Source organism: Delphinus delphis, chromosome 7 (assembly GCF_949987515.2).
Source record: "Delphinus delphis chromosome 7, mDelDel1.2, whole genome shotgun sequence".
NCBI classification, from domain to species: domain Eukaryota; kingdom Metazoa; phylum Chordata; class Mammalia; order Artiodactyla; family Delphinidae; genus Delphinus; species Delphinus delphis.
In genome coordinates, this window is record NC_082689.1 from 73889968 (window position 1) to 73912801 (window position 22834).

The 22834-nt window shown below is 40.4% G+C and overlaps 1 protein-coding gene across 1 annotated transcript in view; it reads right to left on the reverse strand.

Moving 5' to 3' along the window:
• The window catches only part of GALNT5 (polypeptide N-acetylgalactosaminyltransferase 5), a 36263-nt gene extending 13753 nt beyond the window's left edge, over nucleotides 1-22510 (reverse strand). Inside the window, exons 1-5 of the mRNA XM_060015700.1 lie at nucleotides 21060-22510; nucleotides 8480-8646; nucleotides 6774-6893; nucleotides 1501-1636; nucleotides 763-882 (exon numbers count right to left, since the gene is read on the reverse strand). Of these exons, the coding sequence (XP_059871683.1) occupies nucleotides 763-882; nucleotides 1501-1636; nucleotides 6774-6893; nucleotides 8480-8646; nucleotides 21060-22510 (1994 nt within the window). The remainder of the gene's footprint in view (nucleotides 1-762; nucleotides 883-1500; nucleotides 1637-6773; nucleotides 6894-8479; nucleotides 8647-21059) is intronic.
• Nucleotides 22511-22834: the final 324 nt, after the last annotated feature.

Here is a 22834-nt window from a genome sequence, read left to right on the forward strand (position 1 = left end):
AGTAGAGTTCAGATTTAAACCCAAAGGGTCTGACTCCAGAGCCTTCACTGCTGTTATTGGTCATGGGGAACAGAAACTACATTTGAGTCAGCAGTTAGACAAGGCAGTCATCACTTCCCATGGTGGTCACCAAGGGCTCCCCCTGCTCTGCCTGAGGCTGGCTGAGTGCTCATCCCGCAGGTCTAGACTTTGGGGGAAGTGTTAGGAAGCTCCCACCACTTTGGCTTCAGGTCTAAGCTGTGTTCTTCAATCCAGTTTCTCCAGCAATAAAGCCCCAATTATAATTCGCATCCAGCTTCTGTGTCTATTTCTCAATTTATTCACAGAATTTTGCACCCTTCCCATAGAAAGTACAGGATTAGACTCAAAAAGAATTAGAATGATCTCTCTATTACTACTATTTACTCTTAATTTTTACTCATGTTGACTTTAATATTATGTGTGTTTATATAGCATTTATGCAGCACATTTAAGTGGCTTATATTTCTTAGTTTGCAAATCCCAGAGAACAGGAGTAGTGTTTGTGAATTTCCCTGGTTCAGGGCTGGATAGGGTGCAATAGTCCACTGAAAAGGTGAGTTTTTGTTGTGGGAAACTAACTTCTCAGGAAAACATTGTTTGCTTTTGGTCATTTATTGGCTAGAACTGTAATTCTTGGTGTTCTATAGACTGACAGCATATACTTGTTTTGTGGAATTGCTTCCTATGCCTTTATAAAAAAGATATATGACTCCTCCCTAATCTTAAGTTTCACACACTTACCTTATTATATCAGTTTCTTTAATTTTGTGTTTTGCAACAACGTCTGGAGGAATTGTTCTCCAACCAAAGTTCATTGGCCACACAAAGATGCCTCTTTGAAAGTTGTCCACTGTCATGTAACTAGTCCAGGAAAAAAAACCAAAGTGCTACCTGAGATCATACACATACACTTAACCAACCCGACATCATGTCTTGTGCAAATGAATGAAACAAGTGCCTACGCAGATGATTTTAGATCATCACAAACTTTTTAACAACGTTTCAATAAAATGTATGAGTATAATTTGCATCAGTGACTAACTGGCTGGATTGCTCACTTTTAACTTACACTTCTCTTTTAATAATGTTCCGGCCATTTTTGAGGAAAAAAACCCACTTAGGAATATATATGTGTACGTGTACATATATATATATGTATACATACAGGTACCACAAAAAGAAAAACTAATCTTAAGGAAAATAAATATTTGGGGGTTCAGTTGAATAGAAAGAGGAAAGACCTGGACGATGAGTATTAGTATTTATTAGCGTTAAGGGTTAAGAATTTGTGATAATCTAATAAACAATTGGATTGATCAGCTTTCATCTCAAGATATCTATCATGTATTTCCATTTATTTAAACAGATAAATTGTGTATTACTTAGATTTGCAAAAATGTACATATTAGGAGTATGACCAGTACTTTCTGCTGCTGGTTAAAACTCACTTAAGTATCTTGTGGAATATGACAATATTACCTCATATCCTTATCATTGATGACTTCAATTACTGGACAGGCTACTTTCTTTCTACTTAAATAAACTCTTTCCAGAAGAGGTTCCAACCAACCAACGTTACATTCCACGTGAGAATCTAAGAATGTCAACACGTCACCTACAGAGCCAGAAAAAGAACAATTATTTGAAAATGCAATACACTGAATGTGTGTACGTCACGTTCAAAAGTCCTGGGGACTGATCCAGAAATGTGGTTGTAAAGGCAGTAGTTTTTTCTTCTCACTGAATTTCTTCCTTGTCTCTCTAATTTCATTCCATAATGACATAAAAGCAATTTTGTTTCTAGCAGTCCCTTGGAGCAAGCATTATTTATGTTTGGAAAAAATTGATCAGCCACTTAGAATGCGGAGCCAAGGCTCTGAAGGGAATATTTAGTATTAAAGTTAGTTGCTTTTGTCCCTTCTAAGGAGGGTGGGTCCCATTAACTCTGGGGTAGAGGACTGGGACTTTGTTTTGCAGAAGACAAGGAAGAGTTTGAGATTCCAAGTTTGGCCTTAGGAATAATGAAGAGGACAAATCGCTCCACATTACAGGAGTGAAAAGGAATTAAAGTGGGGGAACTAGTAAGACTAGGAGGTAGTTTTAAAAGGCTTACGGAGGGGGGAATGGGGAGTTGTTTAATGGGTATAGAGTTTTAGTTTCATGAGATGAAAAGAGTGCTGGAGATTGGGTGCCCAACGGTGTGAATGTACTTCACAGTGAACTGTACATTTGAAAAATTGTCTGTTCTTGTTGAGCACAGACCCCCACTTATACTTAGGTGACCAACTTAGGATACTGCTGCTAGCACCACTTAGTGATGGAGATTGTGCTTAGAGTTCCTTGATGAATGTGGACCTGCTGCCCATTTAATTTTACAGAATGATTTATAAGTGATGGTGAGGAAATCACGTGTCTTCCCTGCAGCAGGAACAAGTTGTAGAAATTTACAGAAAGATTGTTGGTCTTCAGGAGACCTGAGAGTTGGCCAGAAGTTAGATGTCACTTGTTCTCCACACACTAAAAGTTAGCCAGAGAGTTACACTTTTGCCTTATTATTTTGTAGAAGACTCTTTCAGACTCTCAGAGAGCCTGACATTACTCTGAGACCAAATGTGGCTAACTCGACTTCTGTTTCTGCATGTCCTTGGATATCTGATCTCAACCTTGCCTGTGGCTTCTCTTCCCTCCTCTCTGAATCCTAAGGGGTAAGTCTTTAGGAAGCAGTAGCTGTCAAGGCCTGTCAGATTCTGGATTCAGAGTCTTACCTTCAATCTCTTTGTTTGGTCAGGCATTCTAGAGAAGATTTCTACACTGGTATCTTTGCTGATCTCTGATTATAGAGACTCTTCAAATCCACCGCAGGCTGCTGCCTATGCTCTACTTGTGAGGTCAGGAGAATGCCTGGGAGAGTTTGGGAGGACTCACTAGGCTGGCCAGCCCTGCTCAGTGCCATCCTTGAATGGTCCCTGAATTACATCCTTGACTAAATCTGGTACAGGACCTCCTGAGTTCCCTTAAACTCTCCACAGGGTTCAGGTGCATTTCAGGGCAGTTGGATTTATCTTTAGATGAGGCTGTTATTAACCCCATCAAACAGACATTTCTGCTTCTTTCCAAACTCAGACATCAGCCCTCCACTAATGCTGCTCAAAGTATGGGCCATAGACACTGCCATCTATAGGGAGATAGGGACAGAAATTGAGAACAAATGTTTTGAAACTTTATAGCAGTTTGCCAGAGTAATTGGTTAATTTATTGTCTATTTCATATACCTGTGTGTTATATATACACACACACATATATATAATTATGTATATATCTATATGTGTGTATGTATATATAATTGTGTATATAGCTATTTTTTCCCCATTTCTTTTTTAGGTAATTCATTTTTATTATCATTTATAAAGGTGTCCACAAAAAATGGAAATGAAGAGAAGTCCTTCTGTGATAGTTTGGGAAATCAGTCTCTGCCGCACAGTGGCAAGCAGTTAAGATGCACCTCGCTGAAGTTTTTCAGAGTTGTGCCCCCTTAGTGAGTCATTAAAACAATTTATTGAGATTGGCCAGAATCTAAAAAAAATAAATAAAACAGAAAAGCAGATATTAGAATCGTCATGCATTTCTTAACATGGGTCACGGTCAAAAGAGTTTGAAAGTTACTAAACTAAGGCTGAGCTAATGTGTTCGAGGGTGTTAATGAATGGCTGAGAAACAAATTTACAATTTTACATTTGGATTTACTAAATTCAAAGAAATCATGTTATGGTGTAACTATAAGTTATTGAGAAGGCCAATGGCAATAACTTTGATCAAGTTCATTGCACCCCTTCTGAAGGTGGCCTCTCATACTGTCTAACAATTTGGGCTGTTCTGGAGATCATTACCAGCAGGCCTTGTGCTCCAGGCAGGCAGTGAGACAGTTTTTATAAGCAGCACAGTTTTGGTCCTGTATTCATCAGCTTTCTCTATATGGATGTGTAATTTTCATCTCAAACTGAGATGGACAGAATCAGAGCTCAGTTGCAATCTCAAACCTGTGCCTCTGGTCATAGCCCCACCATCCACCAACTTGTTCAGATTCCAATCCTAGGGGTTTTTTTGACTCCTCATATTAACACTCTCTTCACATCTTACCTGATGGCAAGTCCTGCAGGCTCTGTGTCCACAGTAATTCTAAATCTGACCACTTCCTCTATCTGCCCTGGTACATTTCTGGTACCTGGACAACTACGGTAGCCTCCTAACTGGTCTCCCTACGTCCTCTCTGACTTCCCTAATGTCTATTCTCTACAAAATGGCCAGAATGAGCTTTTAAAATGTAAGTCAGGCAATTTTATTCTCCTTTTTAATGTCCTTCATTGACTTCACATTATACCAAGAATATCGCCTGCATTTCTTGAGTGACTCAGAAAACTTTACAGAAGACAGCCTTTGCCTTTCTCCCCCAATGCATCTCTTACCACTCCCTCCATGGTCAGCACCCGTCGGCCATAATAAACTTCTTTCTTTAATTTGAATATGCAGAGCTTGTTTCTGCATTGAGACATTTGCATTTCTTGTTCCTTTTGCCTGGGAATGTTCATCACACAGATCTCAGCTCAAAAGTTATCCACTTGGACTATTTCTTGACTATTTTATTTTTGTATCATTTGTGGATAATGACTTTCCAAAGGAAATCAAATGGAGAATTTCATTAAATTTTTCCAAATGCAGTCCATAATTAAGAATCTTAGCTGTCACCACAATGCCTGTTTTGGTGTGATGTGCTTGTTGTCAATTTAAAACTTCCATTACAGAGAGAAGAAATTTGTTAGCAAACCAATGGGATAAGAAAAGTTCCAAATCTGGGGTCTAGTTGCAAGACAGTGAAACTCTGGTGAGCAGATAATTCGGCTTCAGACAATGCTTGAATCCAAGCTGGTGGAGGTCTGCAATGCTATGGCTTATAGGAGCAGAGTGGTGGCTAAATGTCTAGAAGCAACAAAATGTAGTAGAAACAAGTGTAGGTTCTAAAGCCAAGGTTTCTGGGTTCTAATCCTGGCTCTACCACTTACTAGCTGGGAGAACTTGTCATAACTTCAGTGTGCCTCCTTATTCTCATCTATAAGATGAGGGAAATGATTGTATCTACTTCATAGAGTTATTGTAAGGATTAAATCAATTAATATAGAAAGTGTGTAGAATGGTACCTAGTACATAAGGTCAACTATTATTATGGGGTACAAGTGCATCCAGAGAGGATGTGAAAATGAACCAAAATGTTTGATGCTATTTTTAGAATACTTATGGAGAGAAAAGATATACCTTCTCCCCCATTCACCCACTAATACCCACACACTAAAAAGAGGTGAGGAAAAGAAGGCATGTTACTCTTTGGGAAGAGAGGGCAACTGGAGGAGCAGACAAAAGTCAGGAGAGAGATAATTAATTCTGAAGTTCTGAAAACCGATGGGGTCAGGTCAAAAAGTCACAGGCTTAAAGGGGTGCCTAGTGGTCAAATTTGGGATGATTTGAGCACACACACACAAATATGAATACTAATACTAATGCTGATAATATACACATTGACTTTTTCAAGGCATAAATCCATAGTGAAGTGGGCATAACAGGGAGTTAGAAAGGTGGAAGAGAAAGAGGGAGAGAGGGGAGAGAGAGGCAAAGAGAAAAAGAAAAAGAGAGATGTCTTCTTTACAAGTTGAATGCCAGCTCTAAAAGAAGAAGGAATGAGAGATTTAGAAAAACAGTTTTGCAGTCCTCAGTGTAATAATTGATTCAAGCAATGATCATCAATGGCTGCTAGATTATTGGATAAAATGTTGTGAGGGCAGACTTAGAGAATGAACTTATAGTCACCAGAGGGGGAAGGGTGGTGGGGAGGGATAGACTGGGAGTTTGGAATTGACATGTACACATTGTTAAACTTAAAATAAAACGCCTTTCCATAAGAAATTTTAAAATATAAGAAAGAATGCTAGCAGTGAAAAAAAAACGTTGTGAGGAAACAGAATACTCATATGGATCAAAGTATCACCCACAAATTACTTCCTACTCTGAGGAAAACTCTAGCTGTCAACATCTTAGCCAAGTGCTTAAAATTATTATCACCAACACTGGGACGACCTGGCATCGTGTCTCTTGATTTGAAGCGATAAGGTGTTCACAATTCCCATCACCTATGTAATAGAATTCTATATGGTATTCATGAAAAACATCCTGTGAGATAACAGTGAGAACATTTCCGAACATGGTCAATTGCACGAAGTAAATGGCCTGTACTCTTCAAAAAAAAACAACTCAAGGGTAAGTAAGCAATGTACGTGGACTTGTCTATTTTAGACTGAGAGACTAGGAAGACCAAGCAACCAAATGCAGTGCATGACACTGAATTCGATTTCTAATTTCAAAAGTGAGAAACAGTTATTAAAAATGGGGGAGCAATGAGGAAATTGAAAAGATCATTTATTAGGTGATATTTAGATGATGAAAGTCGTGCTAATGAAAGAGAATGTCTCTATTCTTCAGAGATGTCTACTGAGGTACTTAGAGATATGGTGTCATGATGTCAAAGTTCAGAAAAAGAGTGTATGTATGTATGTTTGTGTCTGTGTGTGATGAAGCACGTAAAACTTTGTGGCATGAAATGATGGATATATGAGTGTTCACTGTATTATTATTTCAAATTTTCTGTATATTTGGGAAAAAAACTAAAATAAAAATGTAACCAAAACAAAAAATTAGCAGGTTCTTACCTGTTGCGTTCTGTGCCCCTGCCAGCCTGGCTCTTATTAAGCCATGTCTCTCTTTGAGGTGAAGAATCCGAACTTTTGGAAACTGAGACATATATTTATCCAAGTTATCTTTCAGGTAGTCTATATCAGGGAAAGGATAGACAAGGAAACACTTTAATTAATGAGATCTGGACAATACCAGAAGTGCCTCTTCAGTATCAAATTCCCAAAACTATGACATTTACTATAGTCACTAAACTTTATTCTTTGAACCATGATGTCATTTTCTTGGATGGATTTTTCTCTGGGTTCAATACTCTAAGCTCTCCGTTTTCCCAAAACCCAAATCCATCTTTTCAGTGTAGCCAAGTTACCGAGAGGAGGGCTCGCCTTTTCTGAGGACTTGTCAGGACAGGTACAAATTTACCTTGAAATAAATAAAGCTCAGGTTTCTGCACAACCTTTTCCCCTTGCTAAGGCCCCTTCTAAGACCTAGGGGAGAGTCTAAGCATTGTATGCAAACTGGAAAACTTGCAAAAGAAATATGTTGTAACTGCAATTGGCTAAGACCACTGTCACTTCCTACTATGACACCCCCTCTATCTCACCTCTGCTCTCTTGCTCTTTTTGGGGGTTTTGTGGGGTATATTTATGTAGCTTGCAGTTACTTCTATGTGCAATTAAGTTATTGACATATCCCAGGTAGGAATGGCTTCTAGGAATACTTCTGCTGGTCACTTTTCTACTAATTGTGAATTCTTTTTCTTAAAGAGGACCCCATAGAAGCTTTGGGTCCCACAAAATCCGAATAGGCCATTCCTAAAGGGACTATTCTCTGCTTGGTAACTAGATGCTATTTCTGTTTATGCTATCGAGGCCACTTCTTAAAATTTTCAACCAGTTTTCCTTAGGTATCTCCCTGCTCCTGGAGCTCAGTGTGACCCTGGTAGGTACTCTGAGGCTGAGGGAAATGGCTCCTGTCCTTGGGGTCATGACCAGGGCTAAGCTGCTCTATTAAGATTGTTGTCTCTTTGCTGCTTTCTAAAATTTTCTGAAGTGGGCTGCATTTTGGGAATTTGTAATGTGGTCTAGGACCTCTGGCAGTCATGAGACCATTTACATACACAATTTTTTTGACAGTCCAAAGGGAGAGATTCTTCACTGTAATAAACACAAAAGTAAAGACAGTGGTGGATTCTGCCTTTGAACTCTGTTGGAACCTCATTTTTCTTGTCCCTTTGGCAATTTGTCTTCTCAACACTTAGCTGAACATATAATAGGCTTGGCTCTTGAAGAAGAGAACAGAGGCCTTCCATTTCATTGTTTACTATAACTCTAGCTATTATCAGTAGGAAAGGCATCCCGTTAATTATGGAGTTTTTCCTTGTTAGATTCCATAAAAAGTTATTTATGCAATTGTAGAGAACACCTTATGGTCTCTGGAACTTCAAGGAGCTGTAGTTAGAAAATCACTTCTACATGGCAGAGAAGTCATAGCTAAAGGGAAGTCTGCGGTGGCTAGTTGAACAAGGCCCTGGATAGTTGAGCTGAATTTCTGTTACCCATAGATGTTTGGACTTAGGCCTCTAAGGCACAACATGAGAAAATGATTTGGCATTTGTAAAATGTTTATGCTTTATCAAATTATCCTGTAATTTTTGCAATTTCCATCCAAGCTGCTATTGCCTCATATTAAAGTTTGATTTTCCAGGGGATAGTTTTCTTACCTTTGGTGCTGAAGTCATCCACCAGTAGAATCTCCTTGATGAGGTGCGGAGGAGAGCGGTTGAGGACACTATGAACAGACCTCAGGAGAGTGGACCACACCTCATCCACAAAGCACATGATGACACTGGTGGTTGGGAGGTTATTGTGTACAAGTTGCTCTGCACACCTGGGCCATAACACAAGCAGAGCACAAAAGATGTGCCAACAAGATCCACAAGGTGGTTTTAAAAGTCACAGAGTGCAATTGCGTGTAAATACACACACACTCACACCATCTATCCATCTATCTATCTATCTATCCATCCATCCTTCCATCATCTATTTATATCTTTATCTTTATATCTATCTATATCCATAAGATGATTTTCTCATGTGCTTTTGTTGGGGAGAGTTATAAACAAAATAATAGAGCAGAGGAAGGATACCAAATGACAATTGTTGTTATAAGAGGCCTAGACATGCCAGACATGAGAATGACCTGTGGAGGCATTACCCTGCAGTGGAAAGGATATAGGTTTTGCAGGTAGTTAAAACACTACTTTGAAGCCCACAGCCAATATTTCTCAGATATTTGTCTATTGATACTTTATTTAATCTCTCTGTGCCTCAGTTTTCCTCATCTGTAAAGTGAGGTAATGGTTCTTACTGAAGAGAGGTTTACAGTTTAGTGAGAATGCACACTAGCACAGTTTCTGGGCACAGGAATTCACCAAATGGTAGCTATTGCTATCCTAATTAGGTTATATACCACAAGAGAACATGCCTATTCTCTTATTTAATGTTACTTAATTAACGTTAATTCAGCTAATGCTACCAAGTAGCTTATGATTGCCTTCCCAGTTGGCCTTCAGCCAAATGCCAAAGAAAATATTCTTTCCCACTGCATGTGAATGTATTTATGGATATAGATGATACGTGTTCTATACTAATTAAACTCTTAAATAGCTAGCTTCTCTATCTATTTAAGGGGTCTTTGCTGAGACCCTCTCTGCTACAGGGTAGCCACAGTTGAAATAATTTTGCTGGCATGGAAGTGAGACAATGGCTACAGTGGGAGTTGGTATTCAGGTGGGTTGTAATTGGTCTTGGGACTTCTCCATGCCCTGAAGTGCATCGTGCCTCACTGCTGACATTCTCCCATCTCCCACCTGAGTAACTCTTCACAGGATGGAACCCAGGGGAACCTCACAAAGAGTGTTTGCCATATTTCTAACGCAGCTACTCTTAGTAATGTGATCATTAAATTACAATGATCATAAATAAATATTATCAGCCTTCTGCATTATTTCATTTTAAACCTCAGACTAACAGCATCTCTTCCCCTTTTTATAGAAGAATAATTGAAATCATGGGGAGTCTAGTCCATGATTATACTGTTAGTAAATGGCAGAGTTGGGACTCCAGCTCTGGTCCAGTTTGGCTCCAGAAATAACTATTCAGGAAATATTAGGTCCACAAGAATAAAAGCGGTTGGCTGTAGATGTGGCATTTTGTGGGAGCAGGTACTTCTGCCAGACAACATAACTACACTGTGCTTAGTCTGAAAATAAGAAATAGATGAGAGTAAAAGCCATAGAAAAAAACACATTAGAATGGCACTTTGCAGTTGGTAAAATACTATTATGTACATAGTTAACTTCAATCTTTATAACAACTACTTGAAATATATACTATTATACTCTTCTTCAAATAGAGCAGACTGAAGCTTAAGAAGTCAAATGAACTACCAAATGTAACATCCTTCACTGGAAAGAATGTATATGAGAATGTGAACAAATAGTTTAATCCAGATCTAGGTCATCAGAGAAAATGAGGTAAAAAGGAAAGTGGTAGAGGATTTTGAAGGTACTGGGGAAGTAGGGTTAAATATTCCATCTTGGGCTCTAAGTTGGGAAAGAGGAAGTAAAGCTAAGAGGAGTTTATTGGCCTGAGTGAAAGGAAGAGTACAGAAAACATCAGTGACCTCCTGTGACTCTCTCATCTCTAATTTTATAGTGTAAATGAATGGGAAATGCACATTTCACACATACATATTCTTTACAACATTTGGTCCTGAAAACAATAAATCAATTCTAAAAAGGAAGTATATATAAGTCCATGCCACTCTCTCTACTAAATGTAAAATAGCTAGCTAGTGGGAAGCAGCCGCATAGCACACGGAGATCAGCTCGGTGCTTTGTGACCACCTAGAGGGGTGGGATAGGGAGGGTGGGAGGGAGACGCAAGAGGGAGGGGCTATGGGGATATATATATATGTATAGCTGATTCACTTTGTTATAAAGCAGAAACTAACGCACCATTGTAAAGCAATTATACTCCAATAAAAATGTTAAAAAAATAAAATAAAAAGGAAGGGTCAGCTGCACAAATTCTGCCTGAGCCATCTGAATCAGCAGGCCTTAGCTGTGAAGTCCTAGAGCTCCTTTATTATTAAAATTAGGTCGACTTTAGAAACATCTAGTTACAAATGAAAATACATTGGGGAGAGTGAACTAAGCAGGCTAACTCATGTTATATAACAAGGAAGATGAATCTTCTCATCTTATAAAACAGTCGATTTTTTTGGCCTCTTTTAGAAGAAAGTTCTAAGTGGTAATGTGAGCCAGTCTGAAATTGGAGGTTGAAAGAATGCTCAGGGATTTGAGAGGTTTGGGGAAGGCACCTCCCTTCACCAGATACCTGCTCCTTCTTTCCTCCTTTCCTCTCCATTACCTGTTGTGATGCCTTAATTTCCCCATCAGGAGTCTATATAGGTAGATCAGGAAGGATTCCACTAGATCCAATGTGGATTTCTATCCCAGGAAACAGTACCTCTGCCAGTTATGGACAAATATATATTTTAGATGCATTTGAGGAATCACATTGAAGATGACCCTGTGGAAGATTATGCTATACAGATCATACTGGTGCCTGGAAAAGGGGGTGGCATTAAAAGATGGGGAAGAGGGGCACAGAAGGATATGTGAGAGGTTTCAAATACAAAGTTTCGTAGTGTGTCTTGGTTTGGGTGGCTGAGATGCCAGGCTACTCTATCATTTATAGGTACCTGGTTTCCTGCATTACTAAACAGGTTAAACATGTTTCCAGGTGTATAGAAAACCCAGCATGCTTGTTTTGTTCAAAGGCACAGTGGGTCAGAGAGGAAAGACTTTCAGCCTTATTAACTCTTGCATCATTCTTACACACGGACTGTCATCTACTTCCCATAGGTGGTGAAACTGTTTCAAGTTATCCTACATTGACCCAACTAAAGCAAATTTCCTTTCCTCCAGTTTGCCTATTGGAAACCTTTCTGCCATATTGGAGGGAGGAGTTGCAGCTCAAGTCAAGTCTAAGTTAAATGCAAGATATTTCTGAGTGTGCAATCTTTTTTGAGGTTAAGAATTCATATTTGTATTGTATATGCCCAGTCATCACACAAGTGAGGTACTTAGAGTCTACAGGCCTTGTGCTATACTTTAAAATTAACCCAACCTGTAACCTGTATGTTTGGGGGAAGTCTAGACTGAGATTACTGTAGTCTGTCCAGGTACTAAAAATAAAGGGGGATTCTAACGTGGGGCTCCACTGTCCTGCACAAAGTGGGTCCACTACTGTGTGGGAGAGAAACACTCTGGACTTGAGGAAGATGACTAAATACTGAGACCTTTCTGATACTTATTGGCTGCATGCCTATGGGCAAGTCACGTAACTTTTCAGAACCTCAGTTTCCTCGTTGTTAGGATGAAGATTACAACGCCTTCATCACCGAATGTCTGTAAAGATTTGATGAGATGATGGAGATAAAAATATTTCTGTAAGTTCCATGGTAAAAAAACCCGTGCAAGGTCCTATGATTATGCAAAAGCACATGCACCCATCTTGACTGCACGCACTGCCCTTTTCCCAGGCCGTCCTTTAATCCAAATCTATCAAGGGCTCATCATTTACCAAGAGACTCAGGAAGTGATGCGTTTTGCCTTCTTGGCTTGTAAGTGCTGAAGGCTCAGCCACTAACCTGATTTGTATGTAGCCTATCGAATAAAGAAGGTTTTAAATCAGACGACTGAGGAAATGATAATATTCCCTCATGTCTATGAATTTTTCATTTTTATTCCCAAACAGTCAAAATGGACTATGTGGGTCAAGTCTCAGTGTTCACAGGTTTGAACAGAAGGTCGAGGAGAATATTTTCTCAGCTTCTATTTGCAATTCAACTACTGCCTCAGTGTGAGCCTTCAGGGGCCTTTCGTCTCCAAGCTCTGGTATCTTTGGGAGGATCAGAAAGAGAATAGAGCATCTAGATGAGGAGCTCTGTCCAGAATTATATTCTTTTCTGCAAGACCTTAGAATTACTGAAGCTTCTTTTCCTCTCACTGATAAGAGGGTATAGTGATATAAAATTTTTACTTTTATGTTTTGTTCTTTCTAGGGTAGACTAGCCCTGACATTTAGTCAGAATTGCCTGACTACTAAGTCAGAAGTTTTCAGTCACACTCAGCACCCGTACTCCAAAGGCTGAAGCTGTGTTTCCTGAGGTAACTGCCTACCCATCAAAGCTACTGGACTCGGGCTTAGAAATATAAGCCACCAGCATCAATATTCACCAGTTCAACAATAGTCTATTTTGAGCAGGCAGCTGTCAGAGTGAGGTAGGGATGGGAGGGAGAAGAGCAGGAGGTGGGGGCTTCCCTGGTGGCGCAGTGGTTAAGAATCCGCCTGCCAATGCAGGGGACACGGGTTCGAGCCCTGGTCCGGGAAAACCCCACATGCCGTGGAGCAACGAAGCCAGTGTGCCACAACTACTGAGCCCACGTGCCTAGAGCCCGTGCTCCGCAACTAGAGAAGCCACGGCAATAAGCCCGTGCACCACAATGAAGAGCAGCCCCCACTCACCGCAACTAGAGAAAGCCCACGAGCAGCAATGAAGACCCAACGCAGCCAAAAATAAACAAATAAAAATAATAAATGAAATTAAAAAAAAGAAAAAGAGCAGGAGGTGGTGTGATGTGGCAGAGATAGTTCTGGGTGGAGGTTAGGGCACCTTTCAGGTAGTTCTGTCTCTCCTGGGGTCTGTGACCTTGGACAAGTCACTTCCTTCCTCAGACTTCTCTGTAACGCAGGGGACAGGATTAGAGTTCTCCTGAAGCTTCATCTAGTATGAACTTTCGGTGAGGCTCTATGAAATTTTAGCCTCCTAAGTGCTTCCCTCTGGGTCATGAGAGCCAGAGCAAAGGTAAATTAAAGTGTTGTTTTGGGCTTTAAATCTTTGAACATTTTCTCTCTGGTCCTTAGAAGCACCTTAACAAGGTCCTGCGTGATCTGGACTCTGCTTACTTCTATGGTCTCATTTCTACCCTCCCTGCTCTCCCCAACCCTATGTCAGATTCCCCTCAGTTTCTCAATGGATTATTCTTTTTACCCCCTTTCCCGCGTCTCTAACTCCCTCCCCCTTCAGGTTTCAGATGAAACACTTCTGCCCTCTCTCAGGCCAGGCTCAGCCTTTCTCTTCCTTGTCCCAGTAGTTTACTCTGCTTCCGAAGAACGTTTTCATGTGTTTGCCTTGAAGGCAGGACCCACGCTCAGATGTTAGATTGCAGAGTAGGCAGGCACTCAGAGATATTTGTCCACTGCTGAGCTGTGGTTGTTGGGCAGTTTTATAGAGTCACCTTTGCTTAGTGCTGTATAGAAAATGATTTCCTGTAAATTTTCTCCCTGACAAGGTACCTGACGTGCACAACTAATTCCCCTCGTATACCTCTGACCCTATCCCCCTCCCTGCAGCTACCCACCCCAAGTATAAGGAAGAGAGGTGTTTTACTTTCTGCTAAAGTCATATGATTATAAGGAAACAAAAGAAAGAGGAGCTGTATCCTATGGAAAGAGCACTAGAATTAGAAGTCAGAAAATTTTCTTGCTGGGACAGCAGACCTATCAGTTAATCTTTTAGAACCTCACTTTTCTCATCTGTAAATCATATGAGAGGTAGTATGTCTTTCATAGTATTGTTGTGAGGATTGTTTAGAATAAAAAACCTCCACACACAGATAAAATCTACACACACACACACAATCACTGCCTGCAACATAAATAAGAACCTTTTTGGTGAGGCTCAGCAAGGGGCAGATCCCCTTTATTCAGAGAGGCTTGGCAAACCCAGGAGAGGCAGAGGTGTGGATGGTCACTATAAGGGCAGAGCAGGTGGGGTGGGGAGAGAGCCAACCTGGTGTAGTTGAATCATTGCCGAGTGAAGAAAAATCAGAAACTGAGGGTTGGATCCCAACCCTACCATTCATGAGCTGTAAGTCCCTGGGCAAGTTACCTTTCCCTGTGCTTTTTTCCTCATCTGTAGCACTTTATCAATCTGGCATGGCTGTTGTGAGGATCAAACACGATGACGTACATGGAGAATGGAAGGTCCCAGCTGCCCAGCTCGTGACAGGCAGTGAGCAAACAGGCGTGGAATGAAATGAACGGCCACCAACTGCATTGCCTGCCGCAATCTGAAACCTCAGCTTCCTCTCTAAGTCTCAGCTTCTCTACAGGTGAAGCTGGGACAGCGACAGTACCTGCCTTGAAGAATAATTTTAAGGAACAAATGAGAAGGCAGGTCATAAAGACCTTTTAAAATATCGTACTCAAGTTTCTCTGCACTGACCCTCCTCACACATACCCGTACACCAACGTTTTAGAAGTGGGGCCAGTTTAGAAGATGTTTTAGTTTCGAATAATATAGATTTGTTTTAAACATAGAGGAGACTCTAAAAAGCTCCCTTTATTCTGAAAGCAAACAACAAAACAGAGCTTCTAAACAAACATTGCTCTTTTTCCCCCATTTTCTGAACCTTGAGCAAAAAAATGTTCCCTTCTTGAGAGGCTCTTCTCTGAATGGGTCACCCAGGACAGCCCAACAGGGAGTTATTTTCTGGGACAAGAGTACTCGGGGCTGTATCACCATAAGCATTTGATAAATAATTTTATGATGGTTAAACTGGGCCCTGGATGAGGTGTGTAAAAAAAAGTGTACACAGGTTTGAATTTCTACATTCACTAATTCCTCTCTCGCATAAATACTTCTAGGTCTCTGGCGGTATTTAGATGACAAAGTCACAGATTTGCTGTAACATTTCTCAGTTTTACATTAATTAAGAACTGTTTTCTTCTCTTCGAATCAGTAGCAGAAGTGTGTTTTATATCCTCTGGTCATCTCTTTCCTTATCATTCCCCTAGGTGTGGGGAGAGTGTGATAAGTAAAAATGTCAAAAGCTCTATAGTTATCTTTTGGCCACATTTAACCTTTGTCTTGTTATGGTCTAGCCTGCACCCTTTAAACAAAGTTTGCTTTATATTTCCAGCTTCCTGATACAACTTTTTAGTGAAACAGCACACTGTGCTCTAACACACACGCACACACTAATGTGCATATACACATACACACACCCAATTCAAAAGCAACATTGCTTTGTGTACACTCATGGAAGAGAAGGCAGGAAATAACCCTTTTAAATCCATCTTGTGAGATTTATTTTTTCCCCTGCCCTTGTTCGGTTTCTCAGGGAGGTCTCAGAGCTTTTCCAGTCAATTTTAGATAATGTTTTTCTATCACTATTAGTCACAAAAGCTATCTCATTTCACCAATTAAAATACTAATCTTATGTAAAACTAAGGACATTGAACTTCATATAACAGTAAAGTTTCTCTTTTCTCTCAGCCTGATACACACATCTAGAAGCAAGAAGTTTGGAAGGCTGTGTGGTCAGTTTACTTTCAGTAATTCATTAGTTGTGGTTTTTGACCTCACTAGGATTGGGAGAGTAGGGGAGAGGTGGAAATGTAGGTTCTATAAAGGTTTTTCTTTCCCCTCAGTAAATTGGACTGGTTTGTGGCAAATGCACGGTGCTATCTTTTGCTTTTCATATGTGCCAAAAGAAACTCTCTTTAGCTGCGTAGGAAGGAATCAAATCATTGGTTGACAGTCCCAGCTCTGGGCTAAGAGAACAGGCCCATTCTAGTTGCTTTATTGAGGGGCTTGCCAGAGTACTGTAGGAAAAGCAAAGCATTAAAATAAACAATTGGCTAACATTGTGATGACACAGCAGTGCTAGAAGAGCATGCTGTAATTCTTACTGTCCTCTAAAAAACTAAATATTGGCAGCAAACATGTCTTTGAGTCATTTTTCTCTAAATACAGATTCAGGAAGTGCACTCTTAAAATAAGTTCATTTTTGGAGTTACATCTTCACTCTAGCTGCAGGCCACAGGACAGACTTCTCTAAGTAGAATTGCTCTGCATTTCCAGTAGATAGGAAATGTTTTACCAAAGCCTGTGTGTACGTATTGATTATTGCCGGCTAAAACAAACTTCAATAATTAATAGTAAGCACTGCAAGGATTAGCTTTTTATAAAGAAAGGGTTAAATATGGAAACTTGAAATAACCGTCAAAACAGGATTTTATCTGAAGCATATTTTATAGGCAAAAATTCTAAGCAAAATGAAATTGTATTTTATTTACTGGCATAAAACATTCTCATAAATAAGATAAGGAGATTTTCAACCATTGAAAGTCGAAACATTAAAATGACAAACCAAACAACAACAAAAATACGAATTAATGAATGAACATGAATTAATGAATAGACAATAGTGTTAGAATAGGATGTATTTACCTTAAACGAGACACCAACATATTCCATATATTCAAAATGAAAAATTAGGAAGTCATTATTAATTTGTAAAATGACTTCTTGCAAGCCTAATTTGAATAGTTATCTATCATTTATTTTTTTAAAAATAGTATCAGTATTCAAAAATCATTTCAGAGAATCTTATCTTTAAAACCATATTGTGTAAACTTGTATCTTTTGAGTCCACAGCACTGTGCTCAGTGCTAAATGGATACAAAATAAAGTAAAAGACAGAGTTTCCTTCCTAAGCTTAGAATTTCACTGAGAAGTTGAAACAGATTCTCAAGGCCACGGTTAGTGAAGGGCACACAGCAAGGAGTGTTTCAGTAACCAGGAGAGTGCATTAATGGTCATTGGAATTTAGAGGTCACAGCCAAATCATGGTCTAGATGGAGGTAAGATACAATTAGATTTTGAGCAATGTCAGGTTAAGATGTTCTAGGAGAAATGGTGACGACTGTGAAAGGTGAGGATGGGGGGAAGCCGTGGGAAGGGACCAGTTAAGAAAAATATCAGTGGATGGTAACAAACGTGATGAGTAGAGAAAGATAATAAGACTATCCTTATGCTGAAGGCCCACATTAGAGAGCATGTCACATGCAGCAAGCGATAGCCACACAGCAAGGGTCAGAAATCAGGGTGGCACTGAAAAGGACAGTGAGAATAATGCTAATGACAGAAAGGAGTTTTTGTGCTTTTGGAAAAGGCCAGGACTATATCTCAACATCTCAGAAATGGTTCTTTGGGACTCAGGAGAAAAGGAGAGAAGAGCAGTTTTGGAAAAGAGAGTCTGATTTTAGAACAAGAGCAAGTGAAGTTGTCCTGGGAATGCTGCTTCTCTCTTCTCCTTCTCAATGTCAACCTCATCCTAGCATATCGGTTAAATCATCATCCTTAAGAACTATTAACTACTTATTATCTTTACTGAGGGGACCTAAATTTAAACAAACATACTAGCAAATCTATGGTTTTTATCCTTGTTTTGGTTCAATGTATATTCAATAGCCAGTTATGACACGTCAGTTATACTGTGTTAATCAATCCATAACATGGATTTGGGGGGAATGAAAGAAGCAGTAAGGGAGATATTTCCCAGAACTCTTAAAATTTAAAGGTTCCAGTGGGTTGCTACCATAGCTAATTTTAAGGCCAGTCCTTCGGCATTCTAATAGATTCTTTCTCTCTCCCTTTCTTTCTTTCTTTCTTTCTTCCTTCCTTCCTTTCTTTCTTTTTCTTTCTTTCTTTCTTTCTTTTTTCTTTCTTTCTTTCTCTTTCTTTTTGCCTCTCTCTCTCTCATGTGTTTGCACACACACACACACAAACACACACACACATTCTTATTATATTCTATAACAATTTCCCCCATGCTGACTTTTAAAATTTATTATCTCAAAAAATCTTATTGTGTGTTTTCTTACAAGCATCTCATATACCTTTTGAGCAAAGCTGAAAAAAATAAAATCAAAGTAAGAGAACTTTAAATCATGCCAACCTGATGAATCAAATGTTTTTCATGTGTATTTTCTTCCAAATTTTATCCATATGAATACATAATTTGCACATACTTAAAGTGTTTGGGTAAAAGAAAAGAAAAATAATTTATTCTCTTTCCTGTAAGAATGGCCCAAAAGGGGTTCTGTACACAGGATCCCTGCTGGCTTAAGACTGTCACCTCCATCCTGTCGGAAGAGTAGAGCATCAGGTAGGCACCTTGCCAAGAGCACCTATATTTAGCCAAGGTGGGTTGTGTGATAAGAGGGAGGGGCCTGGCCACATGCTGTCTGACTCATCCTCTCAAGCACACGTGTCACTCACTTTCTCCTACTGTTGGGAGAGCCTCCTTCAGAAGACAAAGCCTGACCATGACTTCCCTGGGCAGCAACACTTAATTTCCACAGACCAAATTTCAGAAACGAACAAGCACTGGGAGCTACTGAGCCTTCAATAAATCACATGGACGCTAACATCATTATTACTTGCTTTTGGCCCTCACACAATTGTCCTTTCTCTGGTTTGGAAGTGCAGCCTGGGCTTCTGTGCAGTGTCTGATTTTTCTCCAAGTTCCGTAGCATTCTGCCAGGCCACAGAAGGGATGTTAAAATAAAGCTACTCTCCTACTTCATTCTCTGGTGCTTTGTGTTCAAAGTTGGCATGTATAGTATATGGTCATATAGTATATACTATATAGGATATGTATAGTAATATGCTGTACATAGTATGGCATATATAGTATATGCCCTATACTGGCATATTTGGATGTACCATACATAGTGCATATGTGTAGTAATATAGTGATATATCATAAATGTATGTGATATATGATATACAGGATTTCAGATCAGAGCTGGTGCAGCATAATTTTGGGGATCATTTTGGTAGTAATTAGTAAGATATGGGCGATCAACAGCACAACATAATTTTGAGCATGGATTTTAATAATTTCTCTATAATTGCTAGCTCTATGACCACAGACAATATAACTCCCCAGGGCCTCAGTTTCTTCATCTTTACTTTGGGTATATTTGTGTTCTCCTCAAGGTTGTGAGTTTCACCAGGGTGAGGAACATGAATGGCAGAGTGCTTGGCCTAAGCAGGTGATTAGCGCATGGCCAATAGCCATCTGCCAATGGCTAAGAGCTGAAAATGGCTAACATCCCAATGAAGAGGCCCCTCTCACCAATATGAATACAGGCACATCTATATCTTCCTTCCTCTTAGTAACACTGAATACCTAGATCACAGAGAAGGGTTGTTTCCCTTTTTTTTTTTTTTTTTTTTTACAGAAGCCAAACGAGGGCATTCTTTACAGACCACATGTGCTAAATCTGAATCTTGATATTCCCTAATTCCACCTTCTCGGCAAACATTGTTCGGCTCAGGAATTGCATATCAAGGCACACATGGAGTTGCATTATCAATGAATGGGTAGTGAACATATGGCTATGAGGTACCCTCACTTATGAGTGGGCCAAAAAGAGCCAGAAACTGAATATATTTGAATCAGATTAAATATTTGTGATCTACTTTCTAGTTAAAGGAATATAATTTTTTAAAAACTGGTTTATGAAGGCTCACTGGGCACCTTCAGAGCTGTGCTGTCTTGGAAGACTGAAGTAATTCCTGAGTGCCCTTACTTGTTGATTTGAACGCATAATACCTGCTGCCTCCTTTGCAGAGCTCTTGTGAAATTCATGTGACTTGTGTGCAGTTGCTTCATAAATGGCGAAACTCTAGAAATATAAAATATTATATTCTTGTATGTCCTGTGGGTGTTTGCTACTTATTGGCTGATTGACTTTTTCCAAAATTATTATTCCTGTATCACTGAACTCCTGAACTATCTACCATTCTCATCTGTAAAGGATATTAAATTCTCAGGAGTAAGTCACTTCTTCACTAATGGTGATCATGACTCATGATTAGGCAGAATTCTGCTGGCTAAGACATGATTCCAGAGAGGCCGAGAAGGCTCCTTCTCTGTGCTCCTTTCCCAAATATACTCCTGACAAACTTGCTAATAATAAAAAATTCTGAACTTGAGAATTCACTTCATTGTCACTGTTTTAACGGAATTACATTTTAAGCTCTACCATTCATATACACCTTATTAGGAACTGAGCTCCCCTAATAATTTTGATAGGTTTTCAGTACAGAAAAGGGAACAGAACATGAGCTAATAGGGATGAGGGCCAAAGTCCCAGAGAAATAAATGTATAAAGAGAGTGCAATGGGTATGCTGATATCGGACTTTTTCTCTGTGTGGATGGTAGACTATTTGAACTGTGCCTAATGATTATTGTTGCTCTAATTCTCTAGGTGACCAAAAATCACAAAGAATTATCTAGAAATAAGTCTTCTCTATGTAAGACCCAAAATACTTGGGGCTGAGGAAAGAGAAGAAAAATGGATCTTACCCAGAAGGTCTTGTGTCTTCAATGGCTCTGTCCACTGGGATCAAATCACTGAGGTAGACATTGAAATTTCCTTCCTTCCATCTTCTTTCTACCTCCTTCTCCTTTCCATGGGGAACAACTACCGGACGTCCAAACTGACCGGGAGCTTTGGGGTCCCTTGGAGAAAGTGTCACATCAATTCTTAACACACGGTGCATTCCACCATCTTCAGGCGAACGAGCTTTTCTGTGACTTTGGTTGAGTTGTTCAGGCTGGGTTTTGGCAGTTAAGTTGATTCTTGCTGGCCCCAGCCCACCAGCTAAGGCTTGATTGGTTTGAGACACTGCTGCTCCCTGGAGAGCAAGAGAAGAGAAAGATGCCTCCCTGCTCTTCCTGGCAACGTGTTCCTCTTGGCGTTTGCGCAGTACCGTAGGAAATATAGTTTTGGTTTTGGAATTGGGGACCTCTTTGGTGTCTGTCTTTAGCCCCTCCTCCTTGGTTATAATCACAACATGGCTTTCAGACAAATTGAGTTTCTTCCCATCAGCCACTTTGGCTCCATCAACCTTTGGCAAGCCTCCCAACTGTGTCTCATTAATAGATTGCTTCTTTAAGCGACTTGAATTGGCAATGAACCTGGAAAAGGGAAGGTTCTTATTGGCTTTGTGTTTATTTGCATTTAGTTCTTTGCTCTGAGTCTCAGTTTTATTTAAGGCTATGGCTTCCCTGGGTTTTGGCACTGGTGGGCTGGCAGGGTAGGTCCTTTCATTTGCTACTGCCTGGAATTGCTGCTTTGATCTGTCAATATTAAGATGGATGGTCACATTTGGGTTCCTCTCAGCTGCTTGTTTTGATGTTTCACTGCTGAGACTAAGACTCTTCAGGCCCTCCTGGTTTATACCAACAGGTCCTGTGTGTACAGATATTTTGTCCCGTGGAGTTCCCCTTGCTGCTGTGAACGGCGTTTTCTCAGCCCCCTGGGCTGTCTTTTGCTTTGGCGTCACGTGCGAGGAAACTTCAGGTCTGACGTCTCGCCCCTCTGTCTTCCGCTTGGTAAAAGTCACTGGGGGGATCAGCAGATATGCAGGACGCCACAAAGGTGCAACCTTGCCCCTTCCGGGGGCATTCTGCACTTTTCTTTCCTTCTGGGCTTGGTCCAAATCATCCTCAACCTTGAGCTTACTCTTTTCCGTCTTTCTAAAGTTCTCTTTGCCCCATACGCCCTTCCCGTGTCCCTTCGAGAGGAGCTTCATCTCTTTCACGCTGCTGTCAAGGCTCTTCCCCAGGTATGGCTGAACTCTGAACCCTATCCTCTCCCTCCGGATGATGTCTTCCTTCAGGACTCGAGTGTTGATCTCACTGAATGAGAGGCGGAGAGCTGCCATGTCAAAGAGCAGCCAGATGACAGAAGCTACAAATATAAATGCCAGGACTCGCCCACTTCCTCGGAAAAACTTTCGGATCTTGTTCATGGTACAAAGGCTTCCCTCGCAGCCTGCCCTCCCTCTGAGCCTGCTTACCTTGAGGGGAGAGGGAGCTGACGTAGTAGCAGCAGCAGCAGCAGCAGCAGCAGCAAAGTTGCCAGAAAGCGGCCCCCTCCCCTGAACAGAGCAGGAAGCAGCAGTCCAAAGGGAGAGCTCAGCTCCTACCGCTTGTCAGTCTCTGCCTGCGTGGCATTTCACAGCAGAGCATCCGTGCCTGCTTGGCCGGCCCCTGGCTAAGCCCTGCTAAACATTGCCCTTTGGTCACCCTGGGAGCGGTCGATTCCAGCCTCCAGACAGGTCAACAGATCACTT